An 18,513-nucleotide genomic window follows, 5' to 3' on the forward strand; every position below is an offset into this window, starting at 1 on the left:
CACACCCATCCCCCCACACCCCCCATTACTCCACTGTACTTCACTCTGGACAACATAAATAAAACAGGCTTTCAATGATGCAGCGAGGAACGCCACATTGGGCTCTGAGCAGTGGTGTGATTAAAGCTTTTAAACACCGCCACCCTTTGAGTTTGCATATGTCAGCTCTGCAGTCTGTTTGCAAGAAGGCTGGTAGGGTAAATGTTCCCTCTGTAGTTTCCCTTATCATGTCTTTTTTTTCCTTTTTCCCTATTTCTCACTAATGCAGTAAGGCCAAGACTGGGTCCACTTTAACATACACAGTAATAAAGCAACATTCAGTAATAAAATTGGAACATCAAGAGCAAAGCCCACAAAGGAACATAAAAGCAGAAAGGTACTTGCTGTGCAACAGTGATGGATACGGTTCTAGCAGCTCTACATCCTGTACTCATGTATCATGCAAACCTATTGTTACACTACCTTTGTTCCTTTCTGTTTCTTTGCTTGACAATTAAGTTGCAGCTTTCCTCCCCTAACAGAGCAAGCATATTCATTCTAAAGCATCTGGAGATTGGTGTAACAAGGACTAAGAGAACACATTTTTGACTGGTCATTTCTTCTCACAATTTGCTCACTGTAATCTAATAATGACAACCCCTTGAGTGATCACAGAAATGGAAATCAAGACTACTTACTGAATTCCATGTTGGCCAGAGCAACTTCATTTAACTGATACAATCCAGCTGACTTCCCCATTTTTGTAGGTGCCACAGGCAAGGAGCATGTCCAGTATTGTTACAATAAAATATGTGCTCAAACATTTTTTTCACCGAATGAGGAAGTTATTCTTTGAAAGCACACCCACCCCACCACCACTTACAAATTCAAACAGCTTGACCAGCAGTTTGACAAAAGATTTGGGGACAGTGATGTGGAAATGTAGCCCGAGGCCTCCACGTGTACAATCTGCTCACTAAGAGGGACAACAATAGCCAGCCCTTCTTTTGTTGCTGCAGTAATGCTTTCGGTTAATTCGGGCATCACAAATCAGTTTTGAGCTATCATATGTGTCGTATGTGATGCAAATCTGATTTGGCTTTACTCTCTTGAGTGAAGCTCTGTCTCAGCCCATAGTGCATACAAGAGGTTGCAGAGTCTCCAGTGTAGAGACAGACGTCCAATTTTGTCAGAAGACCTGCTGGTGCAGTACAGTGCATGTCCCCAATAGGGCACACTGGGGCCCGTTTGTTTAGCTACTTCACTCTGGCTTTGAGACAAGAGGAGACAGTGACCGAGGCATCTGGGATATGGTAGTCCCCTGCAGAATTAAACAGGCTGCGTCTCAAGCCCCAGTGACAGGAAATCTCACTCAGATCACAAAAGGCAGCACTGATTGCGTCTGACATGTGCATCCTTTTCCTTCAGATGCAATGTCTTTGTTTTGTCTGGATTACTTGCGTGTAGGCATTTGTATTTTAGTGTAGCCTCTTTCTGTTTGTGTGTTTATGTCTACGGATGTGCATGTGCATGCGTGTGCAAGAGTCCATTCAGCCTGCTCCTCATCTAAAATTGAAACCGTGACCTTTTCATAAATATTAGCTGTCTGTGAGAGTACGCAAAACCTAAAGAGTGTGTAAAAGGGTGATTCCAAATTAAAAAATTAGACTCATGGGGGATAACCAGAAATTGGTTGTGTCTAATCAGCCGAGTAAAGTGCTGAAATACAACGGTAAATGTATAAAAAGGCTGGCAGTAGGAGAAGTGGAAGGGTTACTGTTTGGGCTCAAACTGGGCACACTAATCCCTTTGATCCCCCCATTTTACTGTCAGCTGTTTCCTAGCTACCGTCGGATCTGCACAGAATTTAGGATTTGTGCTACTGTACACCACAGCAATCTCTGCCCCACTGATGCAGCGCTCTCCTTTCTTTCCTCCATCAATACCCCACCCAGCATCAACATCCGTAGTAATATTCATTTCTCTCTCTGTTCCTCTTTCTCCTCCACCTCACTGCAGCTGGCAGTGACTGCGACATGGCAATGAGACAGGTTAAATTGGAAAGTATTTTGCACAGAGGACCATCAGAACATGACGCTTCACACTGAAAAAGCTGATTCTGATTTTGTCTATTCACACGAGACACCATGGCTGTGCCCCACTTTCATTAGTTGTGCCGAAAGTAGCATTCAAATACTGGTCTTTTGAGAAAGCTCTATTTAGCCATAATGAAACAATCTACATGTATTTGTGTCAATGCATGTGTTTGAATAAGGAAATGTGTTTGGTTATTAGCATACTTGCACACTTTTGCCGTGTGCATGCTTGTGCATCTGCTAACATGCATTAAAGCAATAAAGACACTTTATTGGATTCCTCTTTCAAGCTGCCTTTGAAATTAAAATAAATAGGCAAATGTATCTGCGCAGGATCTCTTTCATCCTTGTCAGTATTGGTTGCTTTTAGAGGTGCAGTGCACCACAGACTTCCCACTTAACCTCTGAGGAGCTCTCCCAAACTGATCCTAAATCATTCCAGGCAGAAACACATGGCCAACTCGATTTGCGTATTGGCAGATTCATGCTTCATTGTCAAACACTGGCTCTCCATGGCTCTGCGCCCATTAATCCTGTAAGCATGTAAAAGAATGAATACCACAAGTTTCTCAATTTGCCAATTTCAATAGGAGCTGCCAGGCTGTATTGATTTTGTATGTACGGTACACTTGCATAATTTGTATCATTCACACAGTCAAACTCTCAGGCCACCTTTTTTTCCGGAGGCTTTGTTCATTGTGTGTATTTTGATTAAATACTGTAAGGTTTTACCAGGCATTGCTTGCCTTGGCAGATAAATGAAAAAGCAATGATCAAGGACATGGTCAAACACAATATCACTTAATATATTCAGGAAAAATGGCAGCAAAAACATATTTATCCAGGACTTGATCACGTTGAAGTTTGTATTTTAGGTGTGACTATATCTACCTACATGCAACCTTCCTTAAAAGGAGTAAACAGCATTTGTCTCAGCTTTCATCTGAAGTTGAACCCCTTCTTATGCTTTTAGTCTTGCACCTGAAGCGCTTTTGTGGCTTGTATTGAGGGGCCAAGAAAAGAGAATCCAGATGTGACACAAGCCATAGAGAAGAAGCCAGCAGTACCACTGTCAGTGCCTGTCACCATCACACTTCTTATGAGACACTCTGCTGATGTCACAGGCAAGGACGCCGATCAAAGATATATGTACATTAAAGTGCCGTCATACTACAATGACAACCTGCTCCACTCTGCCATGCCTACCAGCTCAGAATTCCTTATCAACAAACACAAAAGCTCTGCTGGATGTGATGGTAGGTATGAGTTTCTGTAGATTTATCTCAGTTGATGCCTTTGGCTGTTCCATGCTTTAACATCTGCAATGATACCCCTGATGCAAGAGAGATACTCTCTAGCACACCATTTGTTTTTTAGTGAAGGTGGAGTACTGTCAAGCCATGACATGAGAGGAAGGGGGGGAGGGGGGAGGACCTGATGTTGAGCTCCCTACTATCTTGGAGAAGTGCAAAATGGCAGGTGTAAGAAAAAAGAAAAATCAGCCACAAAGTGAAATCCCATGTGTCAAAGAACGGGACAATGGCGAATGAGGAGCAGCTCTGGCCCTAATCAATAATGAGCACAAGGCATGAAGATACATTTTCTCAGCCCACCAGTGGGTCTGGTAAGACTGCTGTGAAGCAGAGCAGCAAACTCAGCCCTGCGATTGGGGAACACTGAGACTCCTTCTTTACAGACAAAACCTTGCCTTGGACTAGTCTGCCCAACCAGTTCAATTCACTTTTATTTATATAGCCCCAAGTCACAAAAGCAGCTGCCTCAAAGCACTTCATATTGCAAAGTAAAGACCCTACAATAATACAAAGAAAATTCCAACAATCAAATGACACCCCCCAACTCCTTGTCGACAGTGGGAAAGAAAAACTCCCTTTTAACAGGAAAAACCTCCAGCAGAGTCAGACTCAGGGAGGGGAAGCCAGTTGCCCCTCCGGAAAAGAGCCAGATTAATAATAACTAATGATTAAATGCAAAGTGGTGTATAAACACAGAGAGTGGAAAAAGGTGAGTGAAAAAGAAACACTCAATGCATCATGGGAATCCCCCAATACTCTAGACCTACTGTAGAGTAACTTAGGGAGGATACGCTTTATCAAAAACAAAAACGTTTTAAGCCTAATCTTAAAAGCTACCAACTGACCCTGCATTCATACATGGTCGAAGCAAGAAGAATAAAAGGAAAGGTGCCTATATCACCTGAAAAACACAGCTTTCATTGGAAACAAAAAAATGCACTGGAAGCAAAGACAGGAATATACACACTCTTTCGGACCTCTTTAGCTTCATATGTTGAGGAGCTTGTTGTTCAGCAGACTCTGGGTGTCTGTACCAAGTTTAACAGCAATATCGGCGTGCCTATTCATGTCATCACTTACTGCAGGGACTCACAGCTGGTAGTAGCGCCGTTATTGGCTTGGTTTGAAGTCAGGACAAGAATGGAGCAGAATGTCAAGATGTGAAGTCGTTCATGTGAACGGACACAGAAAATAGATACTTGTACCGCCAGTTGTTTTTATGAGGACAGGAGGAAAAAAATGTACCCGCCACCCCCGCCTCGCCAGTTTTTTTCCTCCATTTCTCTATGTCTTTGTCTCTTTTGCCATTTTATTCACAACACAAGAATACACTCACCAGTCCCCAGGAGGGGCACGCTGGATGAGAGCAGAGATTCAGTGAGCACATTATGCTGTAAAAAGCATTGTTTCTCACCATGGTTTTCCTTGAGTTGCCTTTTGTGTTGTTTAAATGTTTACATGGAACAGCTTGGGGGCTTGAAGGCAGATGTATGGTCCAAGAATAGTCGGTAAGTACAATCTCTCTTTTCCCTGGACAAAAGAATTGACACAATTTTAAAGGCTTTCATATGACTCCTTACAATAATACTTTGATGAAGACGCATGCACAACATCCTACTGCCTTTTGAAAATGATATTACACAAATTAACCAAAAAGTGCCCCTTCACATTCCCCTCCCTTTAGCATTCAAGGTCACATCCTCTTTGAGCTTACGTCCCAGCTCAGGGCCTTTTTTGAGACATTTTTTGTTGTTGTTGTTGATAGTTGAGGTGCCTTTCAGCCTTGTGTCAAATTGATTAGACATTTAGCCAGGAGAATTAATATGTGAAGAATTTGCCTGTTTTCCCCTGCAGCACTCCACCCTCCAAGTCTCATTTGTAAACAAGGAGACATGGAAGTGAAACTACTCTCAGCTATGTGATTAAAATGGGCCCCAAAAGAAGATCTTGCCTCCAGATCAATGCCGTTATTATTGAAAAATTTAATTTGAGTACCCTATACCTTGCCCAAACTGTATTTTTGACTCAGTAAGACAAGAAGGACTCTCTGTGGGTAACGAATCAATCTGGATAACACAATTTTGTTGAGTGAAGATCCCACAGGTTCTTCCACATCTTGTATTCTCAGGCTCACACTAAGTCCCAAACACTCACAAAGCAAAAAAAAGCAAAAAAACCAAAAACCTTCATTCTTCATAGAAAGTATCGATTTCTGCTATGCTGATAGGCAGACATCAGCATAGCACACACATGGAAGGAGATAAGACTATTTCCTGCATGCAAATAGCCATTTCCATAGCCCTTTGGGCAAATGGCAATTACTGGGCAAGGGGCGAATGCCAAAACCCTGCAGTACAAGTTAATTTGATTACATTTCCTTTATGAACTATAAACACAGTTTTGCTGCTCGACTGAGCCAATTAAAGGCTTCCTGAAGCTAAAAAGCGTTGACAGCACAACAGCCCCATTGTTCTTCAACAATAAACTTGATTGTAATCATTTGTCACACTTAAACCCATTTGAGGCATTTGTATTTCCTGTTTTTCTTTTTTGGGGGAAAATATTACCCTTAATTTAGAAGGAAAAAAGTCTGTCTTTTTCATTCAGTCATTCGAAAGCACCATTTCATTTTTTCCCCCCAGTTAAGCTGTGATATGTTCTATCTTGGAGGATAAAGCCTCCTGTGGCAACAGAAACAAAAAGCACCCCCACCCAAAAAAACAAAAACAAAAAAAAACAGAGATGAAGGCAAGAAAAAAAAGGCAGCTGTTTGATTTGGAAGTCGTAAGGCTGCCGCCACATTTCACCTGAGGCTGTGCAAGCCACTAGCAGGTCTCTCCTGGCATGAGCCAAATTGAGAAGTAAACAAGCATTTAGTCCAAATTTCAGCAGCTGTTAGCTCTCAGGAGCAGTCAACATGTTTAATTAACTGCATTTCACCAAACAGGGAGATACATATGTCATAAATATGTACACCGTGCAATTATGCAATGGCAGCTGAGAAGTTACAGCACTCCCAAATCACCAAGCCACATATAGGACTCCCAACACAATCCAAAGAGCTTCAGGTTTTGGAATATGCTGTGATTTTGTCACCGATAGATCTCATGATCTATTGTCATATCACAAAATCAGATGCCAGAGGCCAATGTCGAAACAATGGGACTATGCAGGTCTACTGTTATGGAGCTACATGCGAAACAGATTGAGCTTTCTATTATTTGTGATGGAGGGTTGTATGTGTGGGTGCAGACGAACAGGTCTGTCATCCGTCTTTGTGGGAAGATGACTTTGATTCCATTAAAACTGTATTATATTTCTCTTGATGGAGTTGTGTAATCTTGTACATATTGATTTTTGTATCTTTCTGTGGATGCACTTTGCATGCATGCATGCGTAGTTGTGTGTCACTGATGTAGATGAATTATGATCTGGTGCCCGCATTAGAGCAGGGAGTTTTAATCACACAAGGATTCAGAGTGTTTTAAACAAACGCTTTTTTTGTAAGCATGGTGGATTATCATAAGATTTAAAGATTTGGAAATGGCTGACAGCTGTCAAGCTGCATAATAACGTACGTCCAGAAAATTATAGCAGCTGCCGGTTGGCAGAATGTCAATGCTGCTATCTAGATTAAAGCTCAATAGACAGGAACATGAGCACCACTAAGCATACACACGCACACACACACTTTTACAAATGCACGACAAGATGCACATAAAAAACACAATCACTTGCAAGACAGATTTCAGCAGCAGGGGCTTTGAGGAGAAAATGAGGAGATACAGAGGGGAAGACAAAAACTCACATCAATTTACTTGGTATTTTGATGAGGGGCTCTAAATGAGTCTTAAAATGGCTTGCTGAGAGCAGCCTGTAGAAAGGTTCCCCCATGGATCTATCATGTATCCTCTTGTGCACTGAAGCAACCAGCTTTTATAACACAGCTGGAGCCTTGCTAGGAACTTGCTGAAAAACAAGTTCACACCACCTATGGCTCCCTGGGGAAAAGCACGTGCATCTATGTCACCTAATTTATGACATCCTCAGAGGTTCTCACCTCTCAGGGAATGACTACAGCATGTCTAACTTTATCCAGAGGCACTGTTGCACTGCCACTCATTTGCAAACAAGGATTCCCCATGAGGAGGAGATCTGCTTCCAGCTTCAGAAAAACAAGACCTCTCTGGATGCTGAGATGACCCCCTGCAAAGACTGTGACTGCATCTTCACTAAAGAACCAAAAGCAGCAATTGTGCGCCATAGAGGAGGCCCTTCTCAATTGAAAGAGTAGGCAGACTGAAGAGTGAATCTCTCACCAATGCTAATGCACACCCGGGAACATTCAAGGGGCCAGAATACCAACAGCAAAGATGAGAAAAAGGTCCATTTGGGGAGAAAAGGTATGGCCCTGTCAAGTAGCCTAGAAGCGCTCAACAGATCCTCACAGACTCCAGGCATGTTAGTTTGAGAAAAGGATGCTAATAACTGTTAGAGGAACTGTGCTCTGCATAATAAGAGACGCCTGAGACTCTTTTCAGATAAGGTTGGAAGCACTTTAGAGCAATGCGACCTGTTCAAAGACAAACAAGCAAAGGGATTATGCTGCTTTTAGCACTTTGATTCACTGAGCATTGTGATTATAAGATGGCGCGCGCATAGGAGAGCCACTTCTCATATGAACTAACTTCCAAAACAAGACTTTCTTCATCCTTTGGGATCTATAGAAGTAAATTCTTCACGGCTCTGTATGTCAAACATTAATCTTTCTGCGAGACCTGCTGTCCAAAGAAAGATCCTGTGTTTGAATTCCAACAGTAAGGTTAAACACGATTCAATACAAATATACTCAGATTACTAATGAAATTCAAAGTCAAGTGAGCCCACAAAGTACATTTTATCATTTAGAAACTTATCTTCCGTTCTTGTGATAACTGGCTTTTCCATTTGTGAAATTAGAAAGCAAGGTGGAAATGCTCTCTCTGATTTTCTGTCTTTATTTAGTTTTTACTATAGATCTCATTATCTTCTCACTGGCCAAGAGGACATCCACGAACAGATGTAAAGTGAGAAGTCATACCAGTTCACAGTAATTGTTTAATTAGTGCAGATATAGTCTCCCTGCCTCCTTACATCTTTAACTGTGCAAGGAAGAAATGAACACCACATATTTTGTAATGGATTCATTTTGCGTCAAGCCCGTTACTTTCACACACTCTCTAAGTGGGAGACTACAAAGGACCAAAAGAGGCATAGCACAGCAGCACAGCCTTCAAACAAAGGCCTTGCATTACTGTCCCATAGCCATATTCATGCACGTTAATAACAGCATCTGCTGAACTACCTATAGGCGGATGGGGAAGATCAAACTTCAGCAACGGTGAAATGTTCTGAGGTTTTCAGGACCGATTGATTTTATGAGGCTTAATCTTATAAATAATGCATTGTAAAGCAGTTATAGCATGGAATACAACACGTTATGACATGAATATTAAGTCAGACACCTGGTGTTTTTCAGCTATTATGACACAAAGACAAAACATATCTACATTACACTCTAAATATTAGCGACTTTTTTTTCTTTCTTTTTCTTTTTGAGAAGCCAGGCGGTTCTCCTTGAGCGTTTGGAACAGTCAAGTGGCCCCGTGGTCACAGTGGGGGTACGTTGTGGAGAAGAAACCCCGACAGTTTACGCGTTGTCTGAAGCAATTAATTTAACGAGTGACGAATTGAAGTGTGGTTGTCCTGTAACAAATGTGACTTTTTCAACTGAAAACACACACAGTTTTGCCACAGTTTTTGTTTGACTGACATTAGTCACATACCTACATCTCCCACAGACTTTCCTGCGCGCTTCTTTGCTTTTATTAACAGCAGCAGTCCGGTGTGAATAAAAACCACTGACTTGCGCGTCTTACCTTGCGCCTTGGCGCCGAGGACACAAGTCGTCAGCAGCAGAACCCAGCAGGACACCCACACCTGTCCGACCTGTTCAGTCCGTCCAGCTGTAGTCATGGTCCGCAGTGGTACCGTCGAGCTCCCGGTGCGGTTTCCCCGTCTCCACGCTGGGAACATGTTGCTCCGTGGGCACACACTCCCGGGAAGAGTCCTGTTTGCCGTTGGTCCTGTGCGTCAGACTGCTCCTCACTGGTGATGAGGTTGAGTGACTGGAGGAGAACGGAGAGACTTCGTCAGAGAGCACCAGGCGTGCATCAGATAGGCACGCGGTAGTATGAAAAGCCTGTGGACAAGTCCCGCATGAGCAAGGCGGAGTCAGTCCAATTGAATTTGCTCGGCTGTCAAGTGTGCGAGACAGAGTATTGACATCATCTTCTTACTGCTCCGAATAGCCTCTGAATATATCACAGAGAGCAGTGAAATAAATAACAGGGAATGACGGGACTGACGAAACTGCACACAGCCTCCCAAGTTCTTGTGATACAATGGACAGTTTTTAGCCCCTCCTAACTAAAATAAACAAACAACAACAACATAAAAAAACAGGTATTTGTTTATTTGTTTTCTAAACAGCCTCAATTCTCACTACAGCTGTCCTTGAGCAAGGCACTTTAGCGACCGGTGGCAGGCAGTAAGGTTTCACACTAACTCGCTTGTACGTGTGCTCTTGTGTATGAACTGTTGACAGTGGGAATAGACTAAATCTAGGTTAACAAGATTTCCTTGCATCTTAAACACTGAAAAGAAAAAAAGACCCATATGCTGCTCAGAGTTTGCCATTAAGGAAGGCCTCTGACAGGACAGTCATTTTTTAAATGAATTGCCCATCACATAGACTATAGCAGTGCACCCAACCCGAGCCAAGTATTGCCAGGCCAAGTGCTCTGTGCGCTATTGCCACCTTGCGGCAAAAAGCGGAAGGGGATTTCTATTTGGACAGCTATGATTGATTGTTGACACATTAAAACCTAAAGCACGGATTACAAAACTACCTGATGGCAACTAAAGCTTTTTCCAAATAGCTCTGTTTGTATGTTTTCTTTTTTACTGCCAAGCAGGAAGAATAAACTGGGTCACAGTCTAAAAGTGGTATGGGTGCCGCTCAGTAAATTTCTTTACTTTGCATTGGTCCCAGTTAAATCTGGCTTGATGGTGAGGTTAAAAGCAGCCAAGGCGTTAAAGAATAGCACAAGAAATAGCTAACAAAAACACCTGAGCAATTAAATGTGATTCAGGAATTAGTCTGAGATCAAAAAGAATGGCAGGCTGTTGCCATCTGTGAATTCTCAGCCCACCAGAATGCTTCCTCCATCACCAGACAAAGGATTAAAGGCAAGTTTGAGTACACAGAAATGGTGGGCACTTTTGGAAACAGAGAAGAGTACATATGGGCTGTGATATCAGCTTTTGTTGTCCTTGCTCCTTTTGAACTCACTGAAAAATGCATGCAGGTCAAGGTAAGCTTCAAAGAGCTGTCACAATATATCTGTATGTGTCCCATTAGATTTTGTGAGTTTTGAAGACCAGCACTAATACTCACTAACTGAAAATCCCAGCTACGGTGAGCTAAGTAAAGCCCGCTGCTGCTTTTCAAAGAGCCCAGCTGAAGTGTAAACAGAGGTGGTACTCTCTGCTTTGTATAGTCTTGCTGTGAATCTGCTTCACTGTCCTTTATTCTAATGCTTCTAAAATTCTCTATTTTCCCCCCCGTATGTAATACAATGTCTCATTGCTACCACAGGCTCATTTTGTGTCATCCATTGCTCCCTCCCTTTATTTCCTCTCTCCTCCGCTGCCACCCCATGCACCAACCCCCTCCTGATAATGATGTGCTGATTATGAGGCTCTTAGACCAGCAGATTGCTCTCCAGTCTCATTCGCATACAGTGGAAAATTGCTGCTGTCTTGGAGCCCCCACCCTGCTGTGCGTATCAGGCAGGTTGACATTAGCAAGCTGCTGGGAACAGTGCTCAGGCACGAGGGCAGGTGCTCTATCTCCATCTCTATAACTGTTCTGCAGCAGACGAAACAGAGACTGCCTGATGCTACAAGCCACGCTGGGGGGGCCACCACAGGCTGGTGTCAAACAATAAGGTATTGTGTAGTTGACATTTATACATAACACATACTGAGAATAGCTACTTTCACTTGCCAAGTGACACGTGGTGTATAACAGTGTTTCACAAAACATAGAACACAAACATCTTAAAACTGCATTTAACTCTTTGATTTGTTAAATAAAAGTAATTCTGTTAGGACAAGTAAAATTTATGTCAACCTGAATATACCTTTAGATACACCTTCCTAATTCCAGGGCGACCCCCTTTTGTCCCCTTTAGCTTCGACAAGGTACTGGAAACCTTTCTGAAATTTTGGACAATAGTGACATGATCGCCTCACACAATCGCTGCAAATTTGTTGGCTCCACATCTATGATACTAGTCTTCCACCACATCCCAAAGGAGCTCTTTTGGACTGAGATCTGGTGGCTGTGGAGGCCATTTGAGTACAGTGACATTGTCATGTCCAAGAAACCGGTTTGTTATACTGCTGGAAGCAGCCATCAGAAAATGGGTACACTGTGGACATGGTCAGCGACAATGCTCAGGTAGGCTATGGTGTTGTTTGGTGATGCTCATCTTGTACTGTGGGGCACAGAGTGTGCCAAGAAAATATCCACCACATTAGCCTGAACCACTGATACAAGGCAGGGTAGTATTTACATCAAATTCCAATCCTTCTATCCAGATGTCAAAGACTCATCAGACTCTGCAGCTTCTTTCCTTTCATCTTCCATTGTCCAGTTCTGGTGAGTCAGAGCAAATTGTTGCCTCAGCTTCCTGTTCTTAGCTGAAATGAGTGGCATTTAGTGTGGTCTTCTGCTGCTGTAGCCATCTGCTTAAAGATGAGTTGTAACAAGTGTTTTGTTTTGTTTTTTGACTTATGGTTGCCCTCCTATCAGTTGGAAGCAGTCGGGCTATTATAATCTGACTTCTGGCATCAACAGGATATTTCCACTCAGAAAACTGCCACTCAATGGATATTTTCTCTTTTTCTGAACACTCTTTAAACTGTGGAGATGGTCATGAGGCAAAATCCCAGAAGATCAGCAGTTTCTGAAATACACAGACAGGAACATTTGGCACCAACAACAACAATGACAGATTCAAAATCACTTAAATCACCATTGTTTCCCATTCTGATGCTTGAATTTAACTTCAGCAAGTTTTTTTGTTCATGTCTACCTAAATGCATTGAGCTTCTGCCACGTGACTGGCTGATTAAATATTTGTTTTAACAAATAGAGTTGGAGAGGTATACCTAAGAAAGTGGCCAGTGAGTGTATATGTAAAACGGGTATCATATTTTTTCTTCATCCAAGTGTACACCAGGCACCAATCATAAGGGAGAAATCTTTCCATGGACCACTGCTACAAACATAATGATTTCAATGGTTTTGATTTAGCCTCATTGATGATGTGGGCTGACTGACATTCCTAGCAATAAGCCAAGATACAAGCAACAACACCATGTGTTTTACCATAAAAGATGAGTTATTTTATGACAGAATGAAGTGATGTGTCACAATCACAAAAGAAGAGTTTCTGCTGTGGGCACATGATGCTTATTTGTTCGGTGCGCCTATGCGCAGTTCTTAGTGGTACAGCCCAGTTCTGGGATTTCAAGCAAATTCTGCACAGATCGCTTTACAGGCCACAGACTCCTGGGGTCCGCCAGACAACACTTTGATAACTACTTTGGAAATTATTATTAAAACTTTAAAAAAAATTCCCTTGCCCATGACTGTCACAATTAAAAAAAAAAAGAGTGAACAACCTGTATAATAAATATTTTTAAAAAATCTCCACAGTTGAAAGCTTGGACAACCTTGGATGAGTGTTTAAACCGCAAAAGTATTTCTCTTAACAAGTTACTCCATGTTAATTTATTATAGCCATAATAAATGATGTCAGCTTGTTCCAAGAATTTCCTATAATCAAGTGTAATTTCCTCACTAGTCCTGAAAGCAGAGTTTGAATTAAGCCACTTGCTCTTTGCTGTGTAGAATTCACTAAAATTGCAGTGATAGAATGCTTGTAGAAAACCTATAACACCAGGATATTTGGATGCTCAACATATTCACGGTAGCAGATGTTTTTTTCGCGGTCTCTGGCATTCACTTGGCAGGTTACTGTAGTTCACCGTCAGACGAATTGCGACGATAATGCACTCTCATAAAGCACCCCGACTAAATAAGTACTTCCTTCGGTCTGGGAGATAGGGAATGCACCATAGACTTTTGAAAGCTGTTCTCTTTCCATCAGCTTGCCTGCTTTGAAATGGCTTGATTGAAATGAGCTTCATTTGAAACTGACTCTGTGCTGCCTCAGTTATATATGCAGGCATGACGGTGCAAAGGGAAACAAAGTGATCACGAAATACCAGTTTTTGCATCTGTGGGCACAAACACTACAGTTACAATGGACTCTACTTCATAAACAAGAAAATCAATCAGACTTTTTCTTCAGGATCAGAATCAGAAGACTTTATTTATCCCCAAGGGGCAACAGAGCAGCATAACGTTGAAGATAAGGACAGTAAGAACGGGCAATAAGAGTGAGCTTTGTTCTTAATTACCTGTGTTCATTTGTAGATGCTGAATATACGTGTTGCTGTTGCTGATTTAGCAGCGTGGATGGGCTTTCTTTTTGAAAAGGCCTTCTCCCACAAGTGTCAGCAAACAATACGTACACTGTGCGATGTTGCTGCATCATTCTTGACACCTCATCTATAGTACCTCAGAGAGAAAATCTGATTTCTGCTCTGTAACAGATCATCTCACAGCTCTTTCCTTTAGACGGTGGTAAAGCTGCAAATTGAAACATGAAAAATACAACCAAACTCCTGCTACGAGATGCATAACTGCATCTGAGAAAAGACATCAGCAAAGGGATCATTTGTTATGTCACACTGTTATTTTCTCACCACAGCAAAACCCAGTATATGCATTTTATTTTCTGGACTTCCACCAAAACAAATGAGTTTTACAAAGATCATTTGAAGCAAAAAATAAATAAATAAATATTAACTGAAAGAAATGCAGACGCATGAAGTTAGGTCATCTGAGTTCATGTGTAATAATAATAATAAAAAAAACAATACCGTGAAGGTCTCTGAATATTAATATGATCAAAATATTCTACCTTTATTACCCAAAGGACAACTCACTTAAAATTATTGCACTGAATCAGTGCCGTAATTGCTTTCCCCCAGTCTCACTTTGATGTAAATAACATTAGCAATTTTCCAGTCATTTTGCATTGATCCTCCAGTGCAGAATTCTGCCCCAAGAAGCAGCTGAAATTGAATGTCTTAGACTGTAGATGTGAAGCGTGCATTTCATTCGAGTTGTCTGAGAAACTTGACTACCTAAGAGATGCAACATTATTGGGATTGATTCTGTGCCTTGCCAGTAGCAATTTCTGTCCACTATACACTCACAGAAATGCGTAAAACAGTGTCCACACACATGCATGTGCATCACATTTGATGCAATGTAGAGCCTAGCAGTTACAATATGACTTTGCCTTCTGCCACTCTACAACTCCTTATTGCTTTTTGCTTTCAAAACAATAATTTTCATAAATTTGTTGCTAAGTTTTGTCTTTACATTCATAACCATTCCACCTTCCTCTCTTCACCACACTGATTTAGGCAATTTATTGTGTTAGCTCCCCACATACAAGACCTTGTTTTGAATGAATTGCTTACAAAAGAAAGCCAAGCTGGTAGACTTTTCTTTTTTTTTCCTTTTCTGTCCTCCCTCTCACTTAGTTAGCTCCATCTGTACAGCTGATAATATTAGAGCTGTAACAGACATCTTATGAAGAACAACATTTTTATTTTATATCTATTTTTTGCAAAATGTAGAAAGTCTGAAAACTGATTTCACTTCACTACAAACTCAGTGAAATAATCAATGTTTACTGTTTTGTGCTGAGGCATTATGGGTCTTCCTACTAAATAAATCAAATATAAATATATATATAAATAAAATATAATAAAAATGGAACAGCCAGCATTTTAGTGTGTTTTAGTTGAACTAAACAATATCAGGCAATAATATGTGGTGAATATGAAAGGGAAGTTTCCTAACCTTAATGAACTACTAATTTCCGTTCATGCCATAATGAATCAAATTTACATTTCAATAAAATCCTCTTATTTCATATTTTTATCCCCTTGTTTTGCAGTTGAAAAAGCCCAAATTGGACAAAATTTCTATTTTACTATTTTTAGGCTTGTTCAGCTACCAAGGTTTTATATATTCTTCTGCCATCATCAGCTTTACTGATGAAATATTCCAGTCACCCTTAGGTGGAAGCTTGCTATTGGTGGAACACCATATGTGGAAGACACATGCTAGTGTAACACCACTAGAAAAGACTGTGTCCATGAGTGTGTCCATGGCCTCTGTGAAAAAGAAAAAGTATTTCAATTGTGTTTTGAAAAGGCAGTGCCTTGGAGGTTTTTTGTTTGTTTGTTTTTTCATATCCAAGTCTGTTTTGTGGATATACCTAAGGACAGAAACAACGCGACCTTGGTGATGGGGATGCGAGATCAGATAATGGGTTTAAATTTCATTTTGAAGAAAAGATTTACGAACTCCTCGTTTTGTTTGGATGGCATATTATTTTATGATTTGACACAGTTAATACATTTTAAATTAAATGTAAACAAACTATTGTAAGGGTGATTTATAAATTTTTTTATTGGTATAAAAATGGGGGGGGGGGGGGTATCACATACCTCTTCAGTGAAGTCAAAATACTTAGACTATTTATTGCAGTATTATCTCTTCAAACGAAACAAAGGATATAAGAGGCATTTGGACAAACAAACAATTAGTTTTACAAGTTTTAGGGGGTGGGGGTGGTGCAAGTGGGGAGGTGGGGGATGGTTGCCCTCCCATGCCCCCTGTAGATCGTCCCCGGCCATTTATGTAAAACAGAAATCATTAATTGGTATCACTTTTCTTTTGAAACATCACCATCACGGTCATTAAATTTCTTTTTTAGGAGCAATTACATTACCAAGGTTATGTTTTGTCAAAACATAGTTTCTCAGACTGCTCAGTGTCCATTTTATTTTGTCAACTTTCAAAAGGTTGATTATGGTTCACAAAACACTTAAATCTATTTTGTTCAAAAGATATACAATATGTAGTTATACTGGATGAGTGAACTGTTCAGTAGTAACTGGTTTGGTCACTCAATTTTTGCTCCCCTTCACATGCTAGTGTGAAATTGTTCCTGTATCATTTGGACATGAGGGATTGGATGAGGGTGTGAAGCATCATGTAGGGTGCTAGGGTGCAACCGCAAACCAACTAAAAATAATTATCATGTTTAGCAACTTTGTTTGTATATGTTTTCACCTAATTAAGATCGAAAATAAAAGTGAAAAAACATGTAAGCTAGTATTGAGACTTGAATTACTTAAAGAAGTGATGAAGAGATCTGCGATGCTAGATGCTGGAGCACAAACCAGTAGGTAGTGGGGGAGGGCTTAGGTAAAATATGAGTGTACTGCCAATCCCAATGAAATGCTGGAGTCGCCGGTGCCCTCCCCACCACAGTAATTCATAACAGCACTGCCACATCTTCTCTGACAGGTTCAGTAAATCTCTCACCATTTTTACTGTTTAAACCCTTACTCATTGCTTTTCTTGAGCCACACACCCAAAGCAGGTAGTGGAGGCAAATTGTAAACAAGATGCCAAGCACTGTTAGTCCTACAGTAGTACTGAGGTAATGAAATAGTGCTATATAGACATAAACCAGAAGCGCATACTATGTCCATGTATCTGAATGTGCTAACATGCTATTGCTATAAGGAGCATGCATACAGTTAGGATAAAAAAAGTAAGTAAATCATATTAAATTCAGTTTTACATATTAGGACATAATAAAAAAATCTTTTAGATAAATATTTCATATGAACTTGGCAGAATATGAATGACGCATTATATTGTGTCATTATTTATTTCAAAACATTTATTATATATATATATTTATTGTTTCTGTTTGATTCTTAATTTGTTGCGGTTTTTGCAGTCTTGAGTTTTAAACCTTTTTAGAGATATTTCCAATTTTTTTTTTTATGTATGTATTGATTTATTTTCTGTTTACATTCTCTGGCCTTTTTCAGTTGTAGTTATTTGAGCTCGGTTTGACTCTGTTCACCTGTGTCTTGTTTTCACCAGGTGTTACCCCTTATCGTTTGTGTATTTAAGCCCTCAGTTTTGTTCAGTCTGTTGTGTTGAACTGTTTCTCTCACTTGATTTATAGATTTTTTTGGGGGGGGCTTTTTCTGTTTGGCCGCTTGCTGCTAGGATTTTTTTCCACCTGCAAAATTAATTTTCTGTTTCTACAATGCAGGTCAGTTTCATTATTTCCTCTCTGTTCTCTGAGTCTGCATTCTGGGTCCGCATTATCAATTTCTTCACTCCATTTGGCAGAGCCATACTGTTTTATACAAAGTAAGACGTTTGGTAGCAACTAGACACTCTAATCAAATACACTTGATTAATTGACCATCAATAAGTGTGAGCACATCTATAAATACAGAAGTATTGGTCATTTGCTGGTCTGGAGCATTCAGGTGTGTCATCATTCTACAATAAGAAAGATTATCTGATTTAACCTCTTAAGCCCCAAAGGGGTTTCTGAGCTTCCTGCTCGAAAATGCAATGCCCAAATGTAATTGATTATTTCTCTGCAATTAAAAACTCTGCTTACAATCTTGGTATCAAAATAAAGCTAACACTTGTGAAATTTCATCAGAGGTGTAAATATTGAAGCAGATATTACTGTGTCAAAGTTACTGAGACTGGAACACAGAATAATTAAGTAGATTTTATCCTCACCTAATTTTTATTTTATTTTTAGCCTATAACCCTTTTAAAAATATGCCTCAGTTCACATTTCATTCCAGAAATTCAGTAACCAACATATAAACATCATCTGTGCAAAGATTTGTTTCTAAAGTGAAACAGTGAAAAATTACAGCACTGTCGATACATGAATATCCAGACGTTGTAAAAAAAAAAAAGTCCAACTTTGGCACACAATTGGACACCATGTCAGTTGAATTTTTTAGGTATT

At 40.5% G+C, this 18,513-nt stretch overlaps 1 protein-coding gene and 1 long non-coding RNA gene across 7 annotated transcripts in view; one reads left to right on the forward strand and one right to left on the reverse strand.

Annotated features, from left to right (window-relative positions):
* The window catches only part of LOC102196955 (protein sidekick-2-like), an 85,551-nt gene extending 75,753 nt beyond the window's left edge, over window positions 1-9,798 (reverse strand). For all 6 annotated transcript variants that reach the window (XM_013913894.1, XM_005745429.1, XM_013913892.1 and 3 more), the window contains exon 1: window positions 9,307-9,798. In XM_013913894.1, the coding sequence (XP_013769348.1) occupies window positions 9,307-9,463 (157 nt within the window). In that variant the 5' untranslated portion in view covers window positions 9,464-9,798. The remainder of the gene's footprint in view (window positions 1-9,306) is intronic.
* A 7,881-nt stretch (window positions 9,799-17,679) lies between these two features.
* The window catches only part of LOC102197617 (uncharacterized), a 37,182-nt gene continuing 36,348 nt past the window's right edge, over window positions 17,680-18,513 (forward strand). The window contains exon 1 of the long non-coding RNA XR_312049.1: window positions 17,680-17,787. This is a non-coding gene — a long non-coding RNA (uncharacterized LOC102197617). The remainder of the gene's footprint in view (window positions 17,788-18,513) is intronic.

The sequence above is a fragment of the Pundamilia nyererei genome, unplaced genomic scaffold (genome assembly GCF_000239375.1).
Source record: "Pundamilia nyererei isolate P.nyererei 1_Seehausen unplaced genomic scaffold, PunNye1.0 scaffold00158, whole genome shotgun sequence".
Classification (NCBI taxonomy): Eukaryota; Metazoa; Chordata; class Actinopteri; order Cichliformes; family Cichlidae; genus Pundamilia; species Pundamilia nyererei.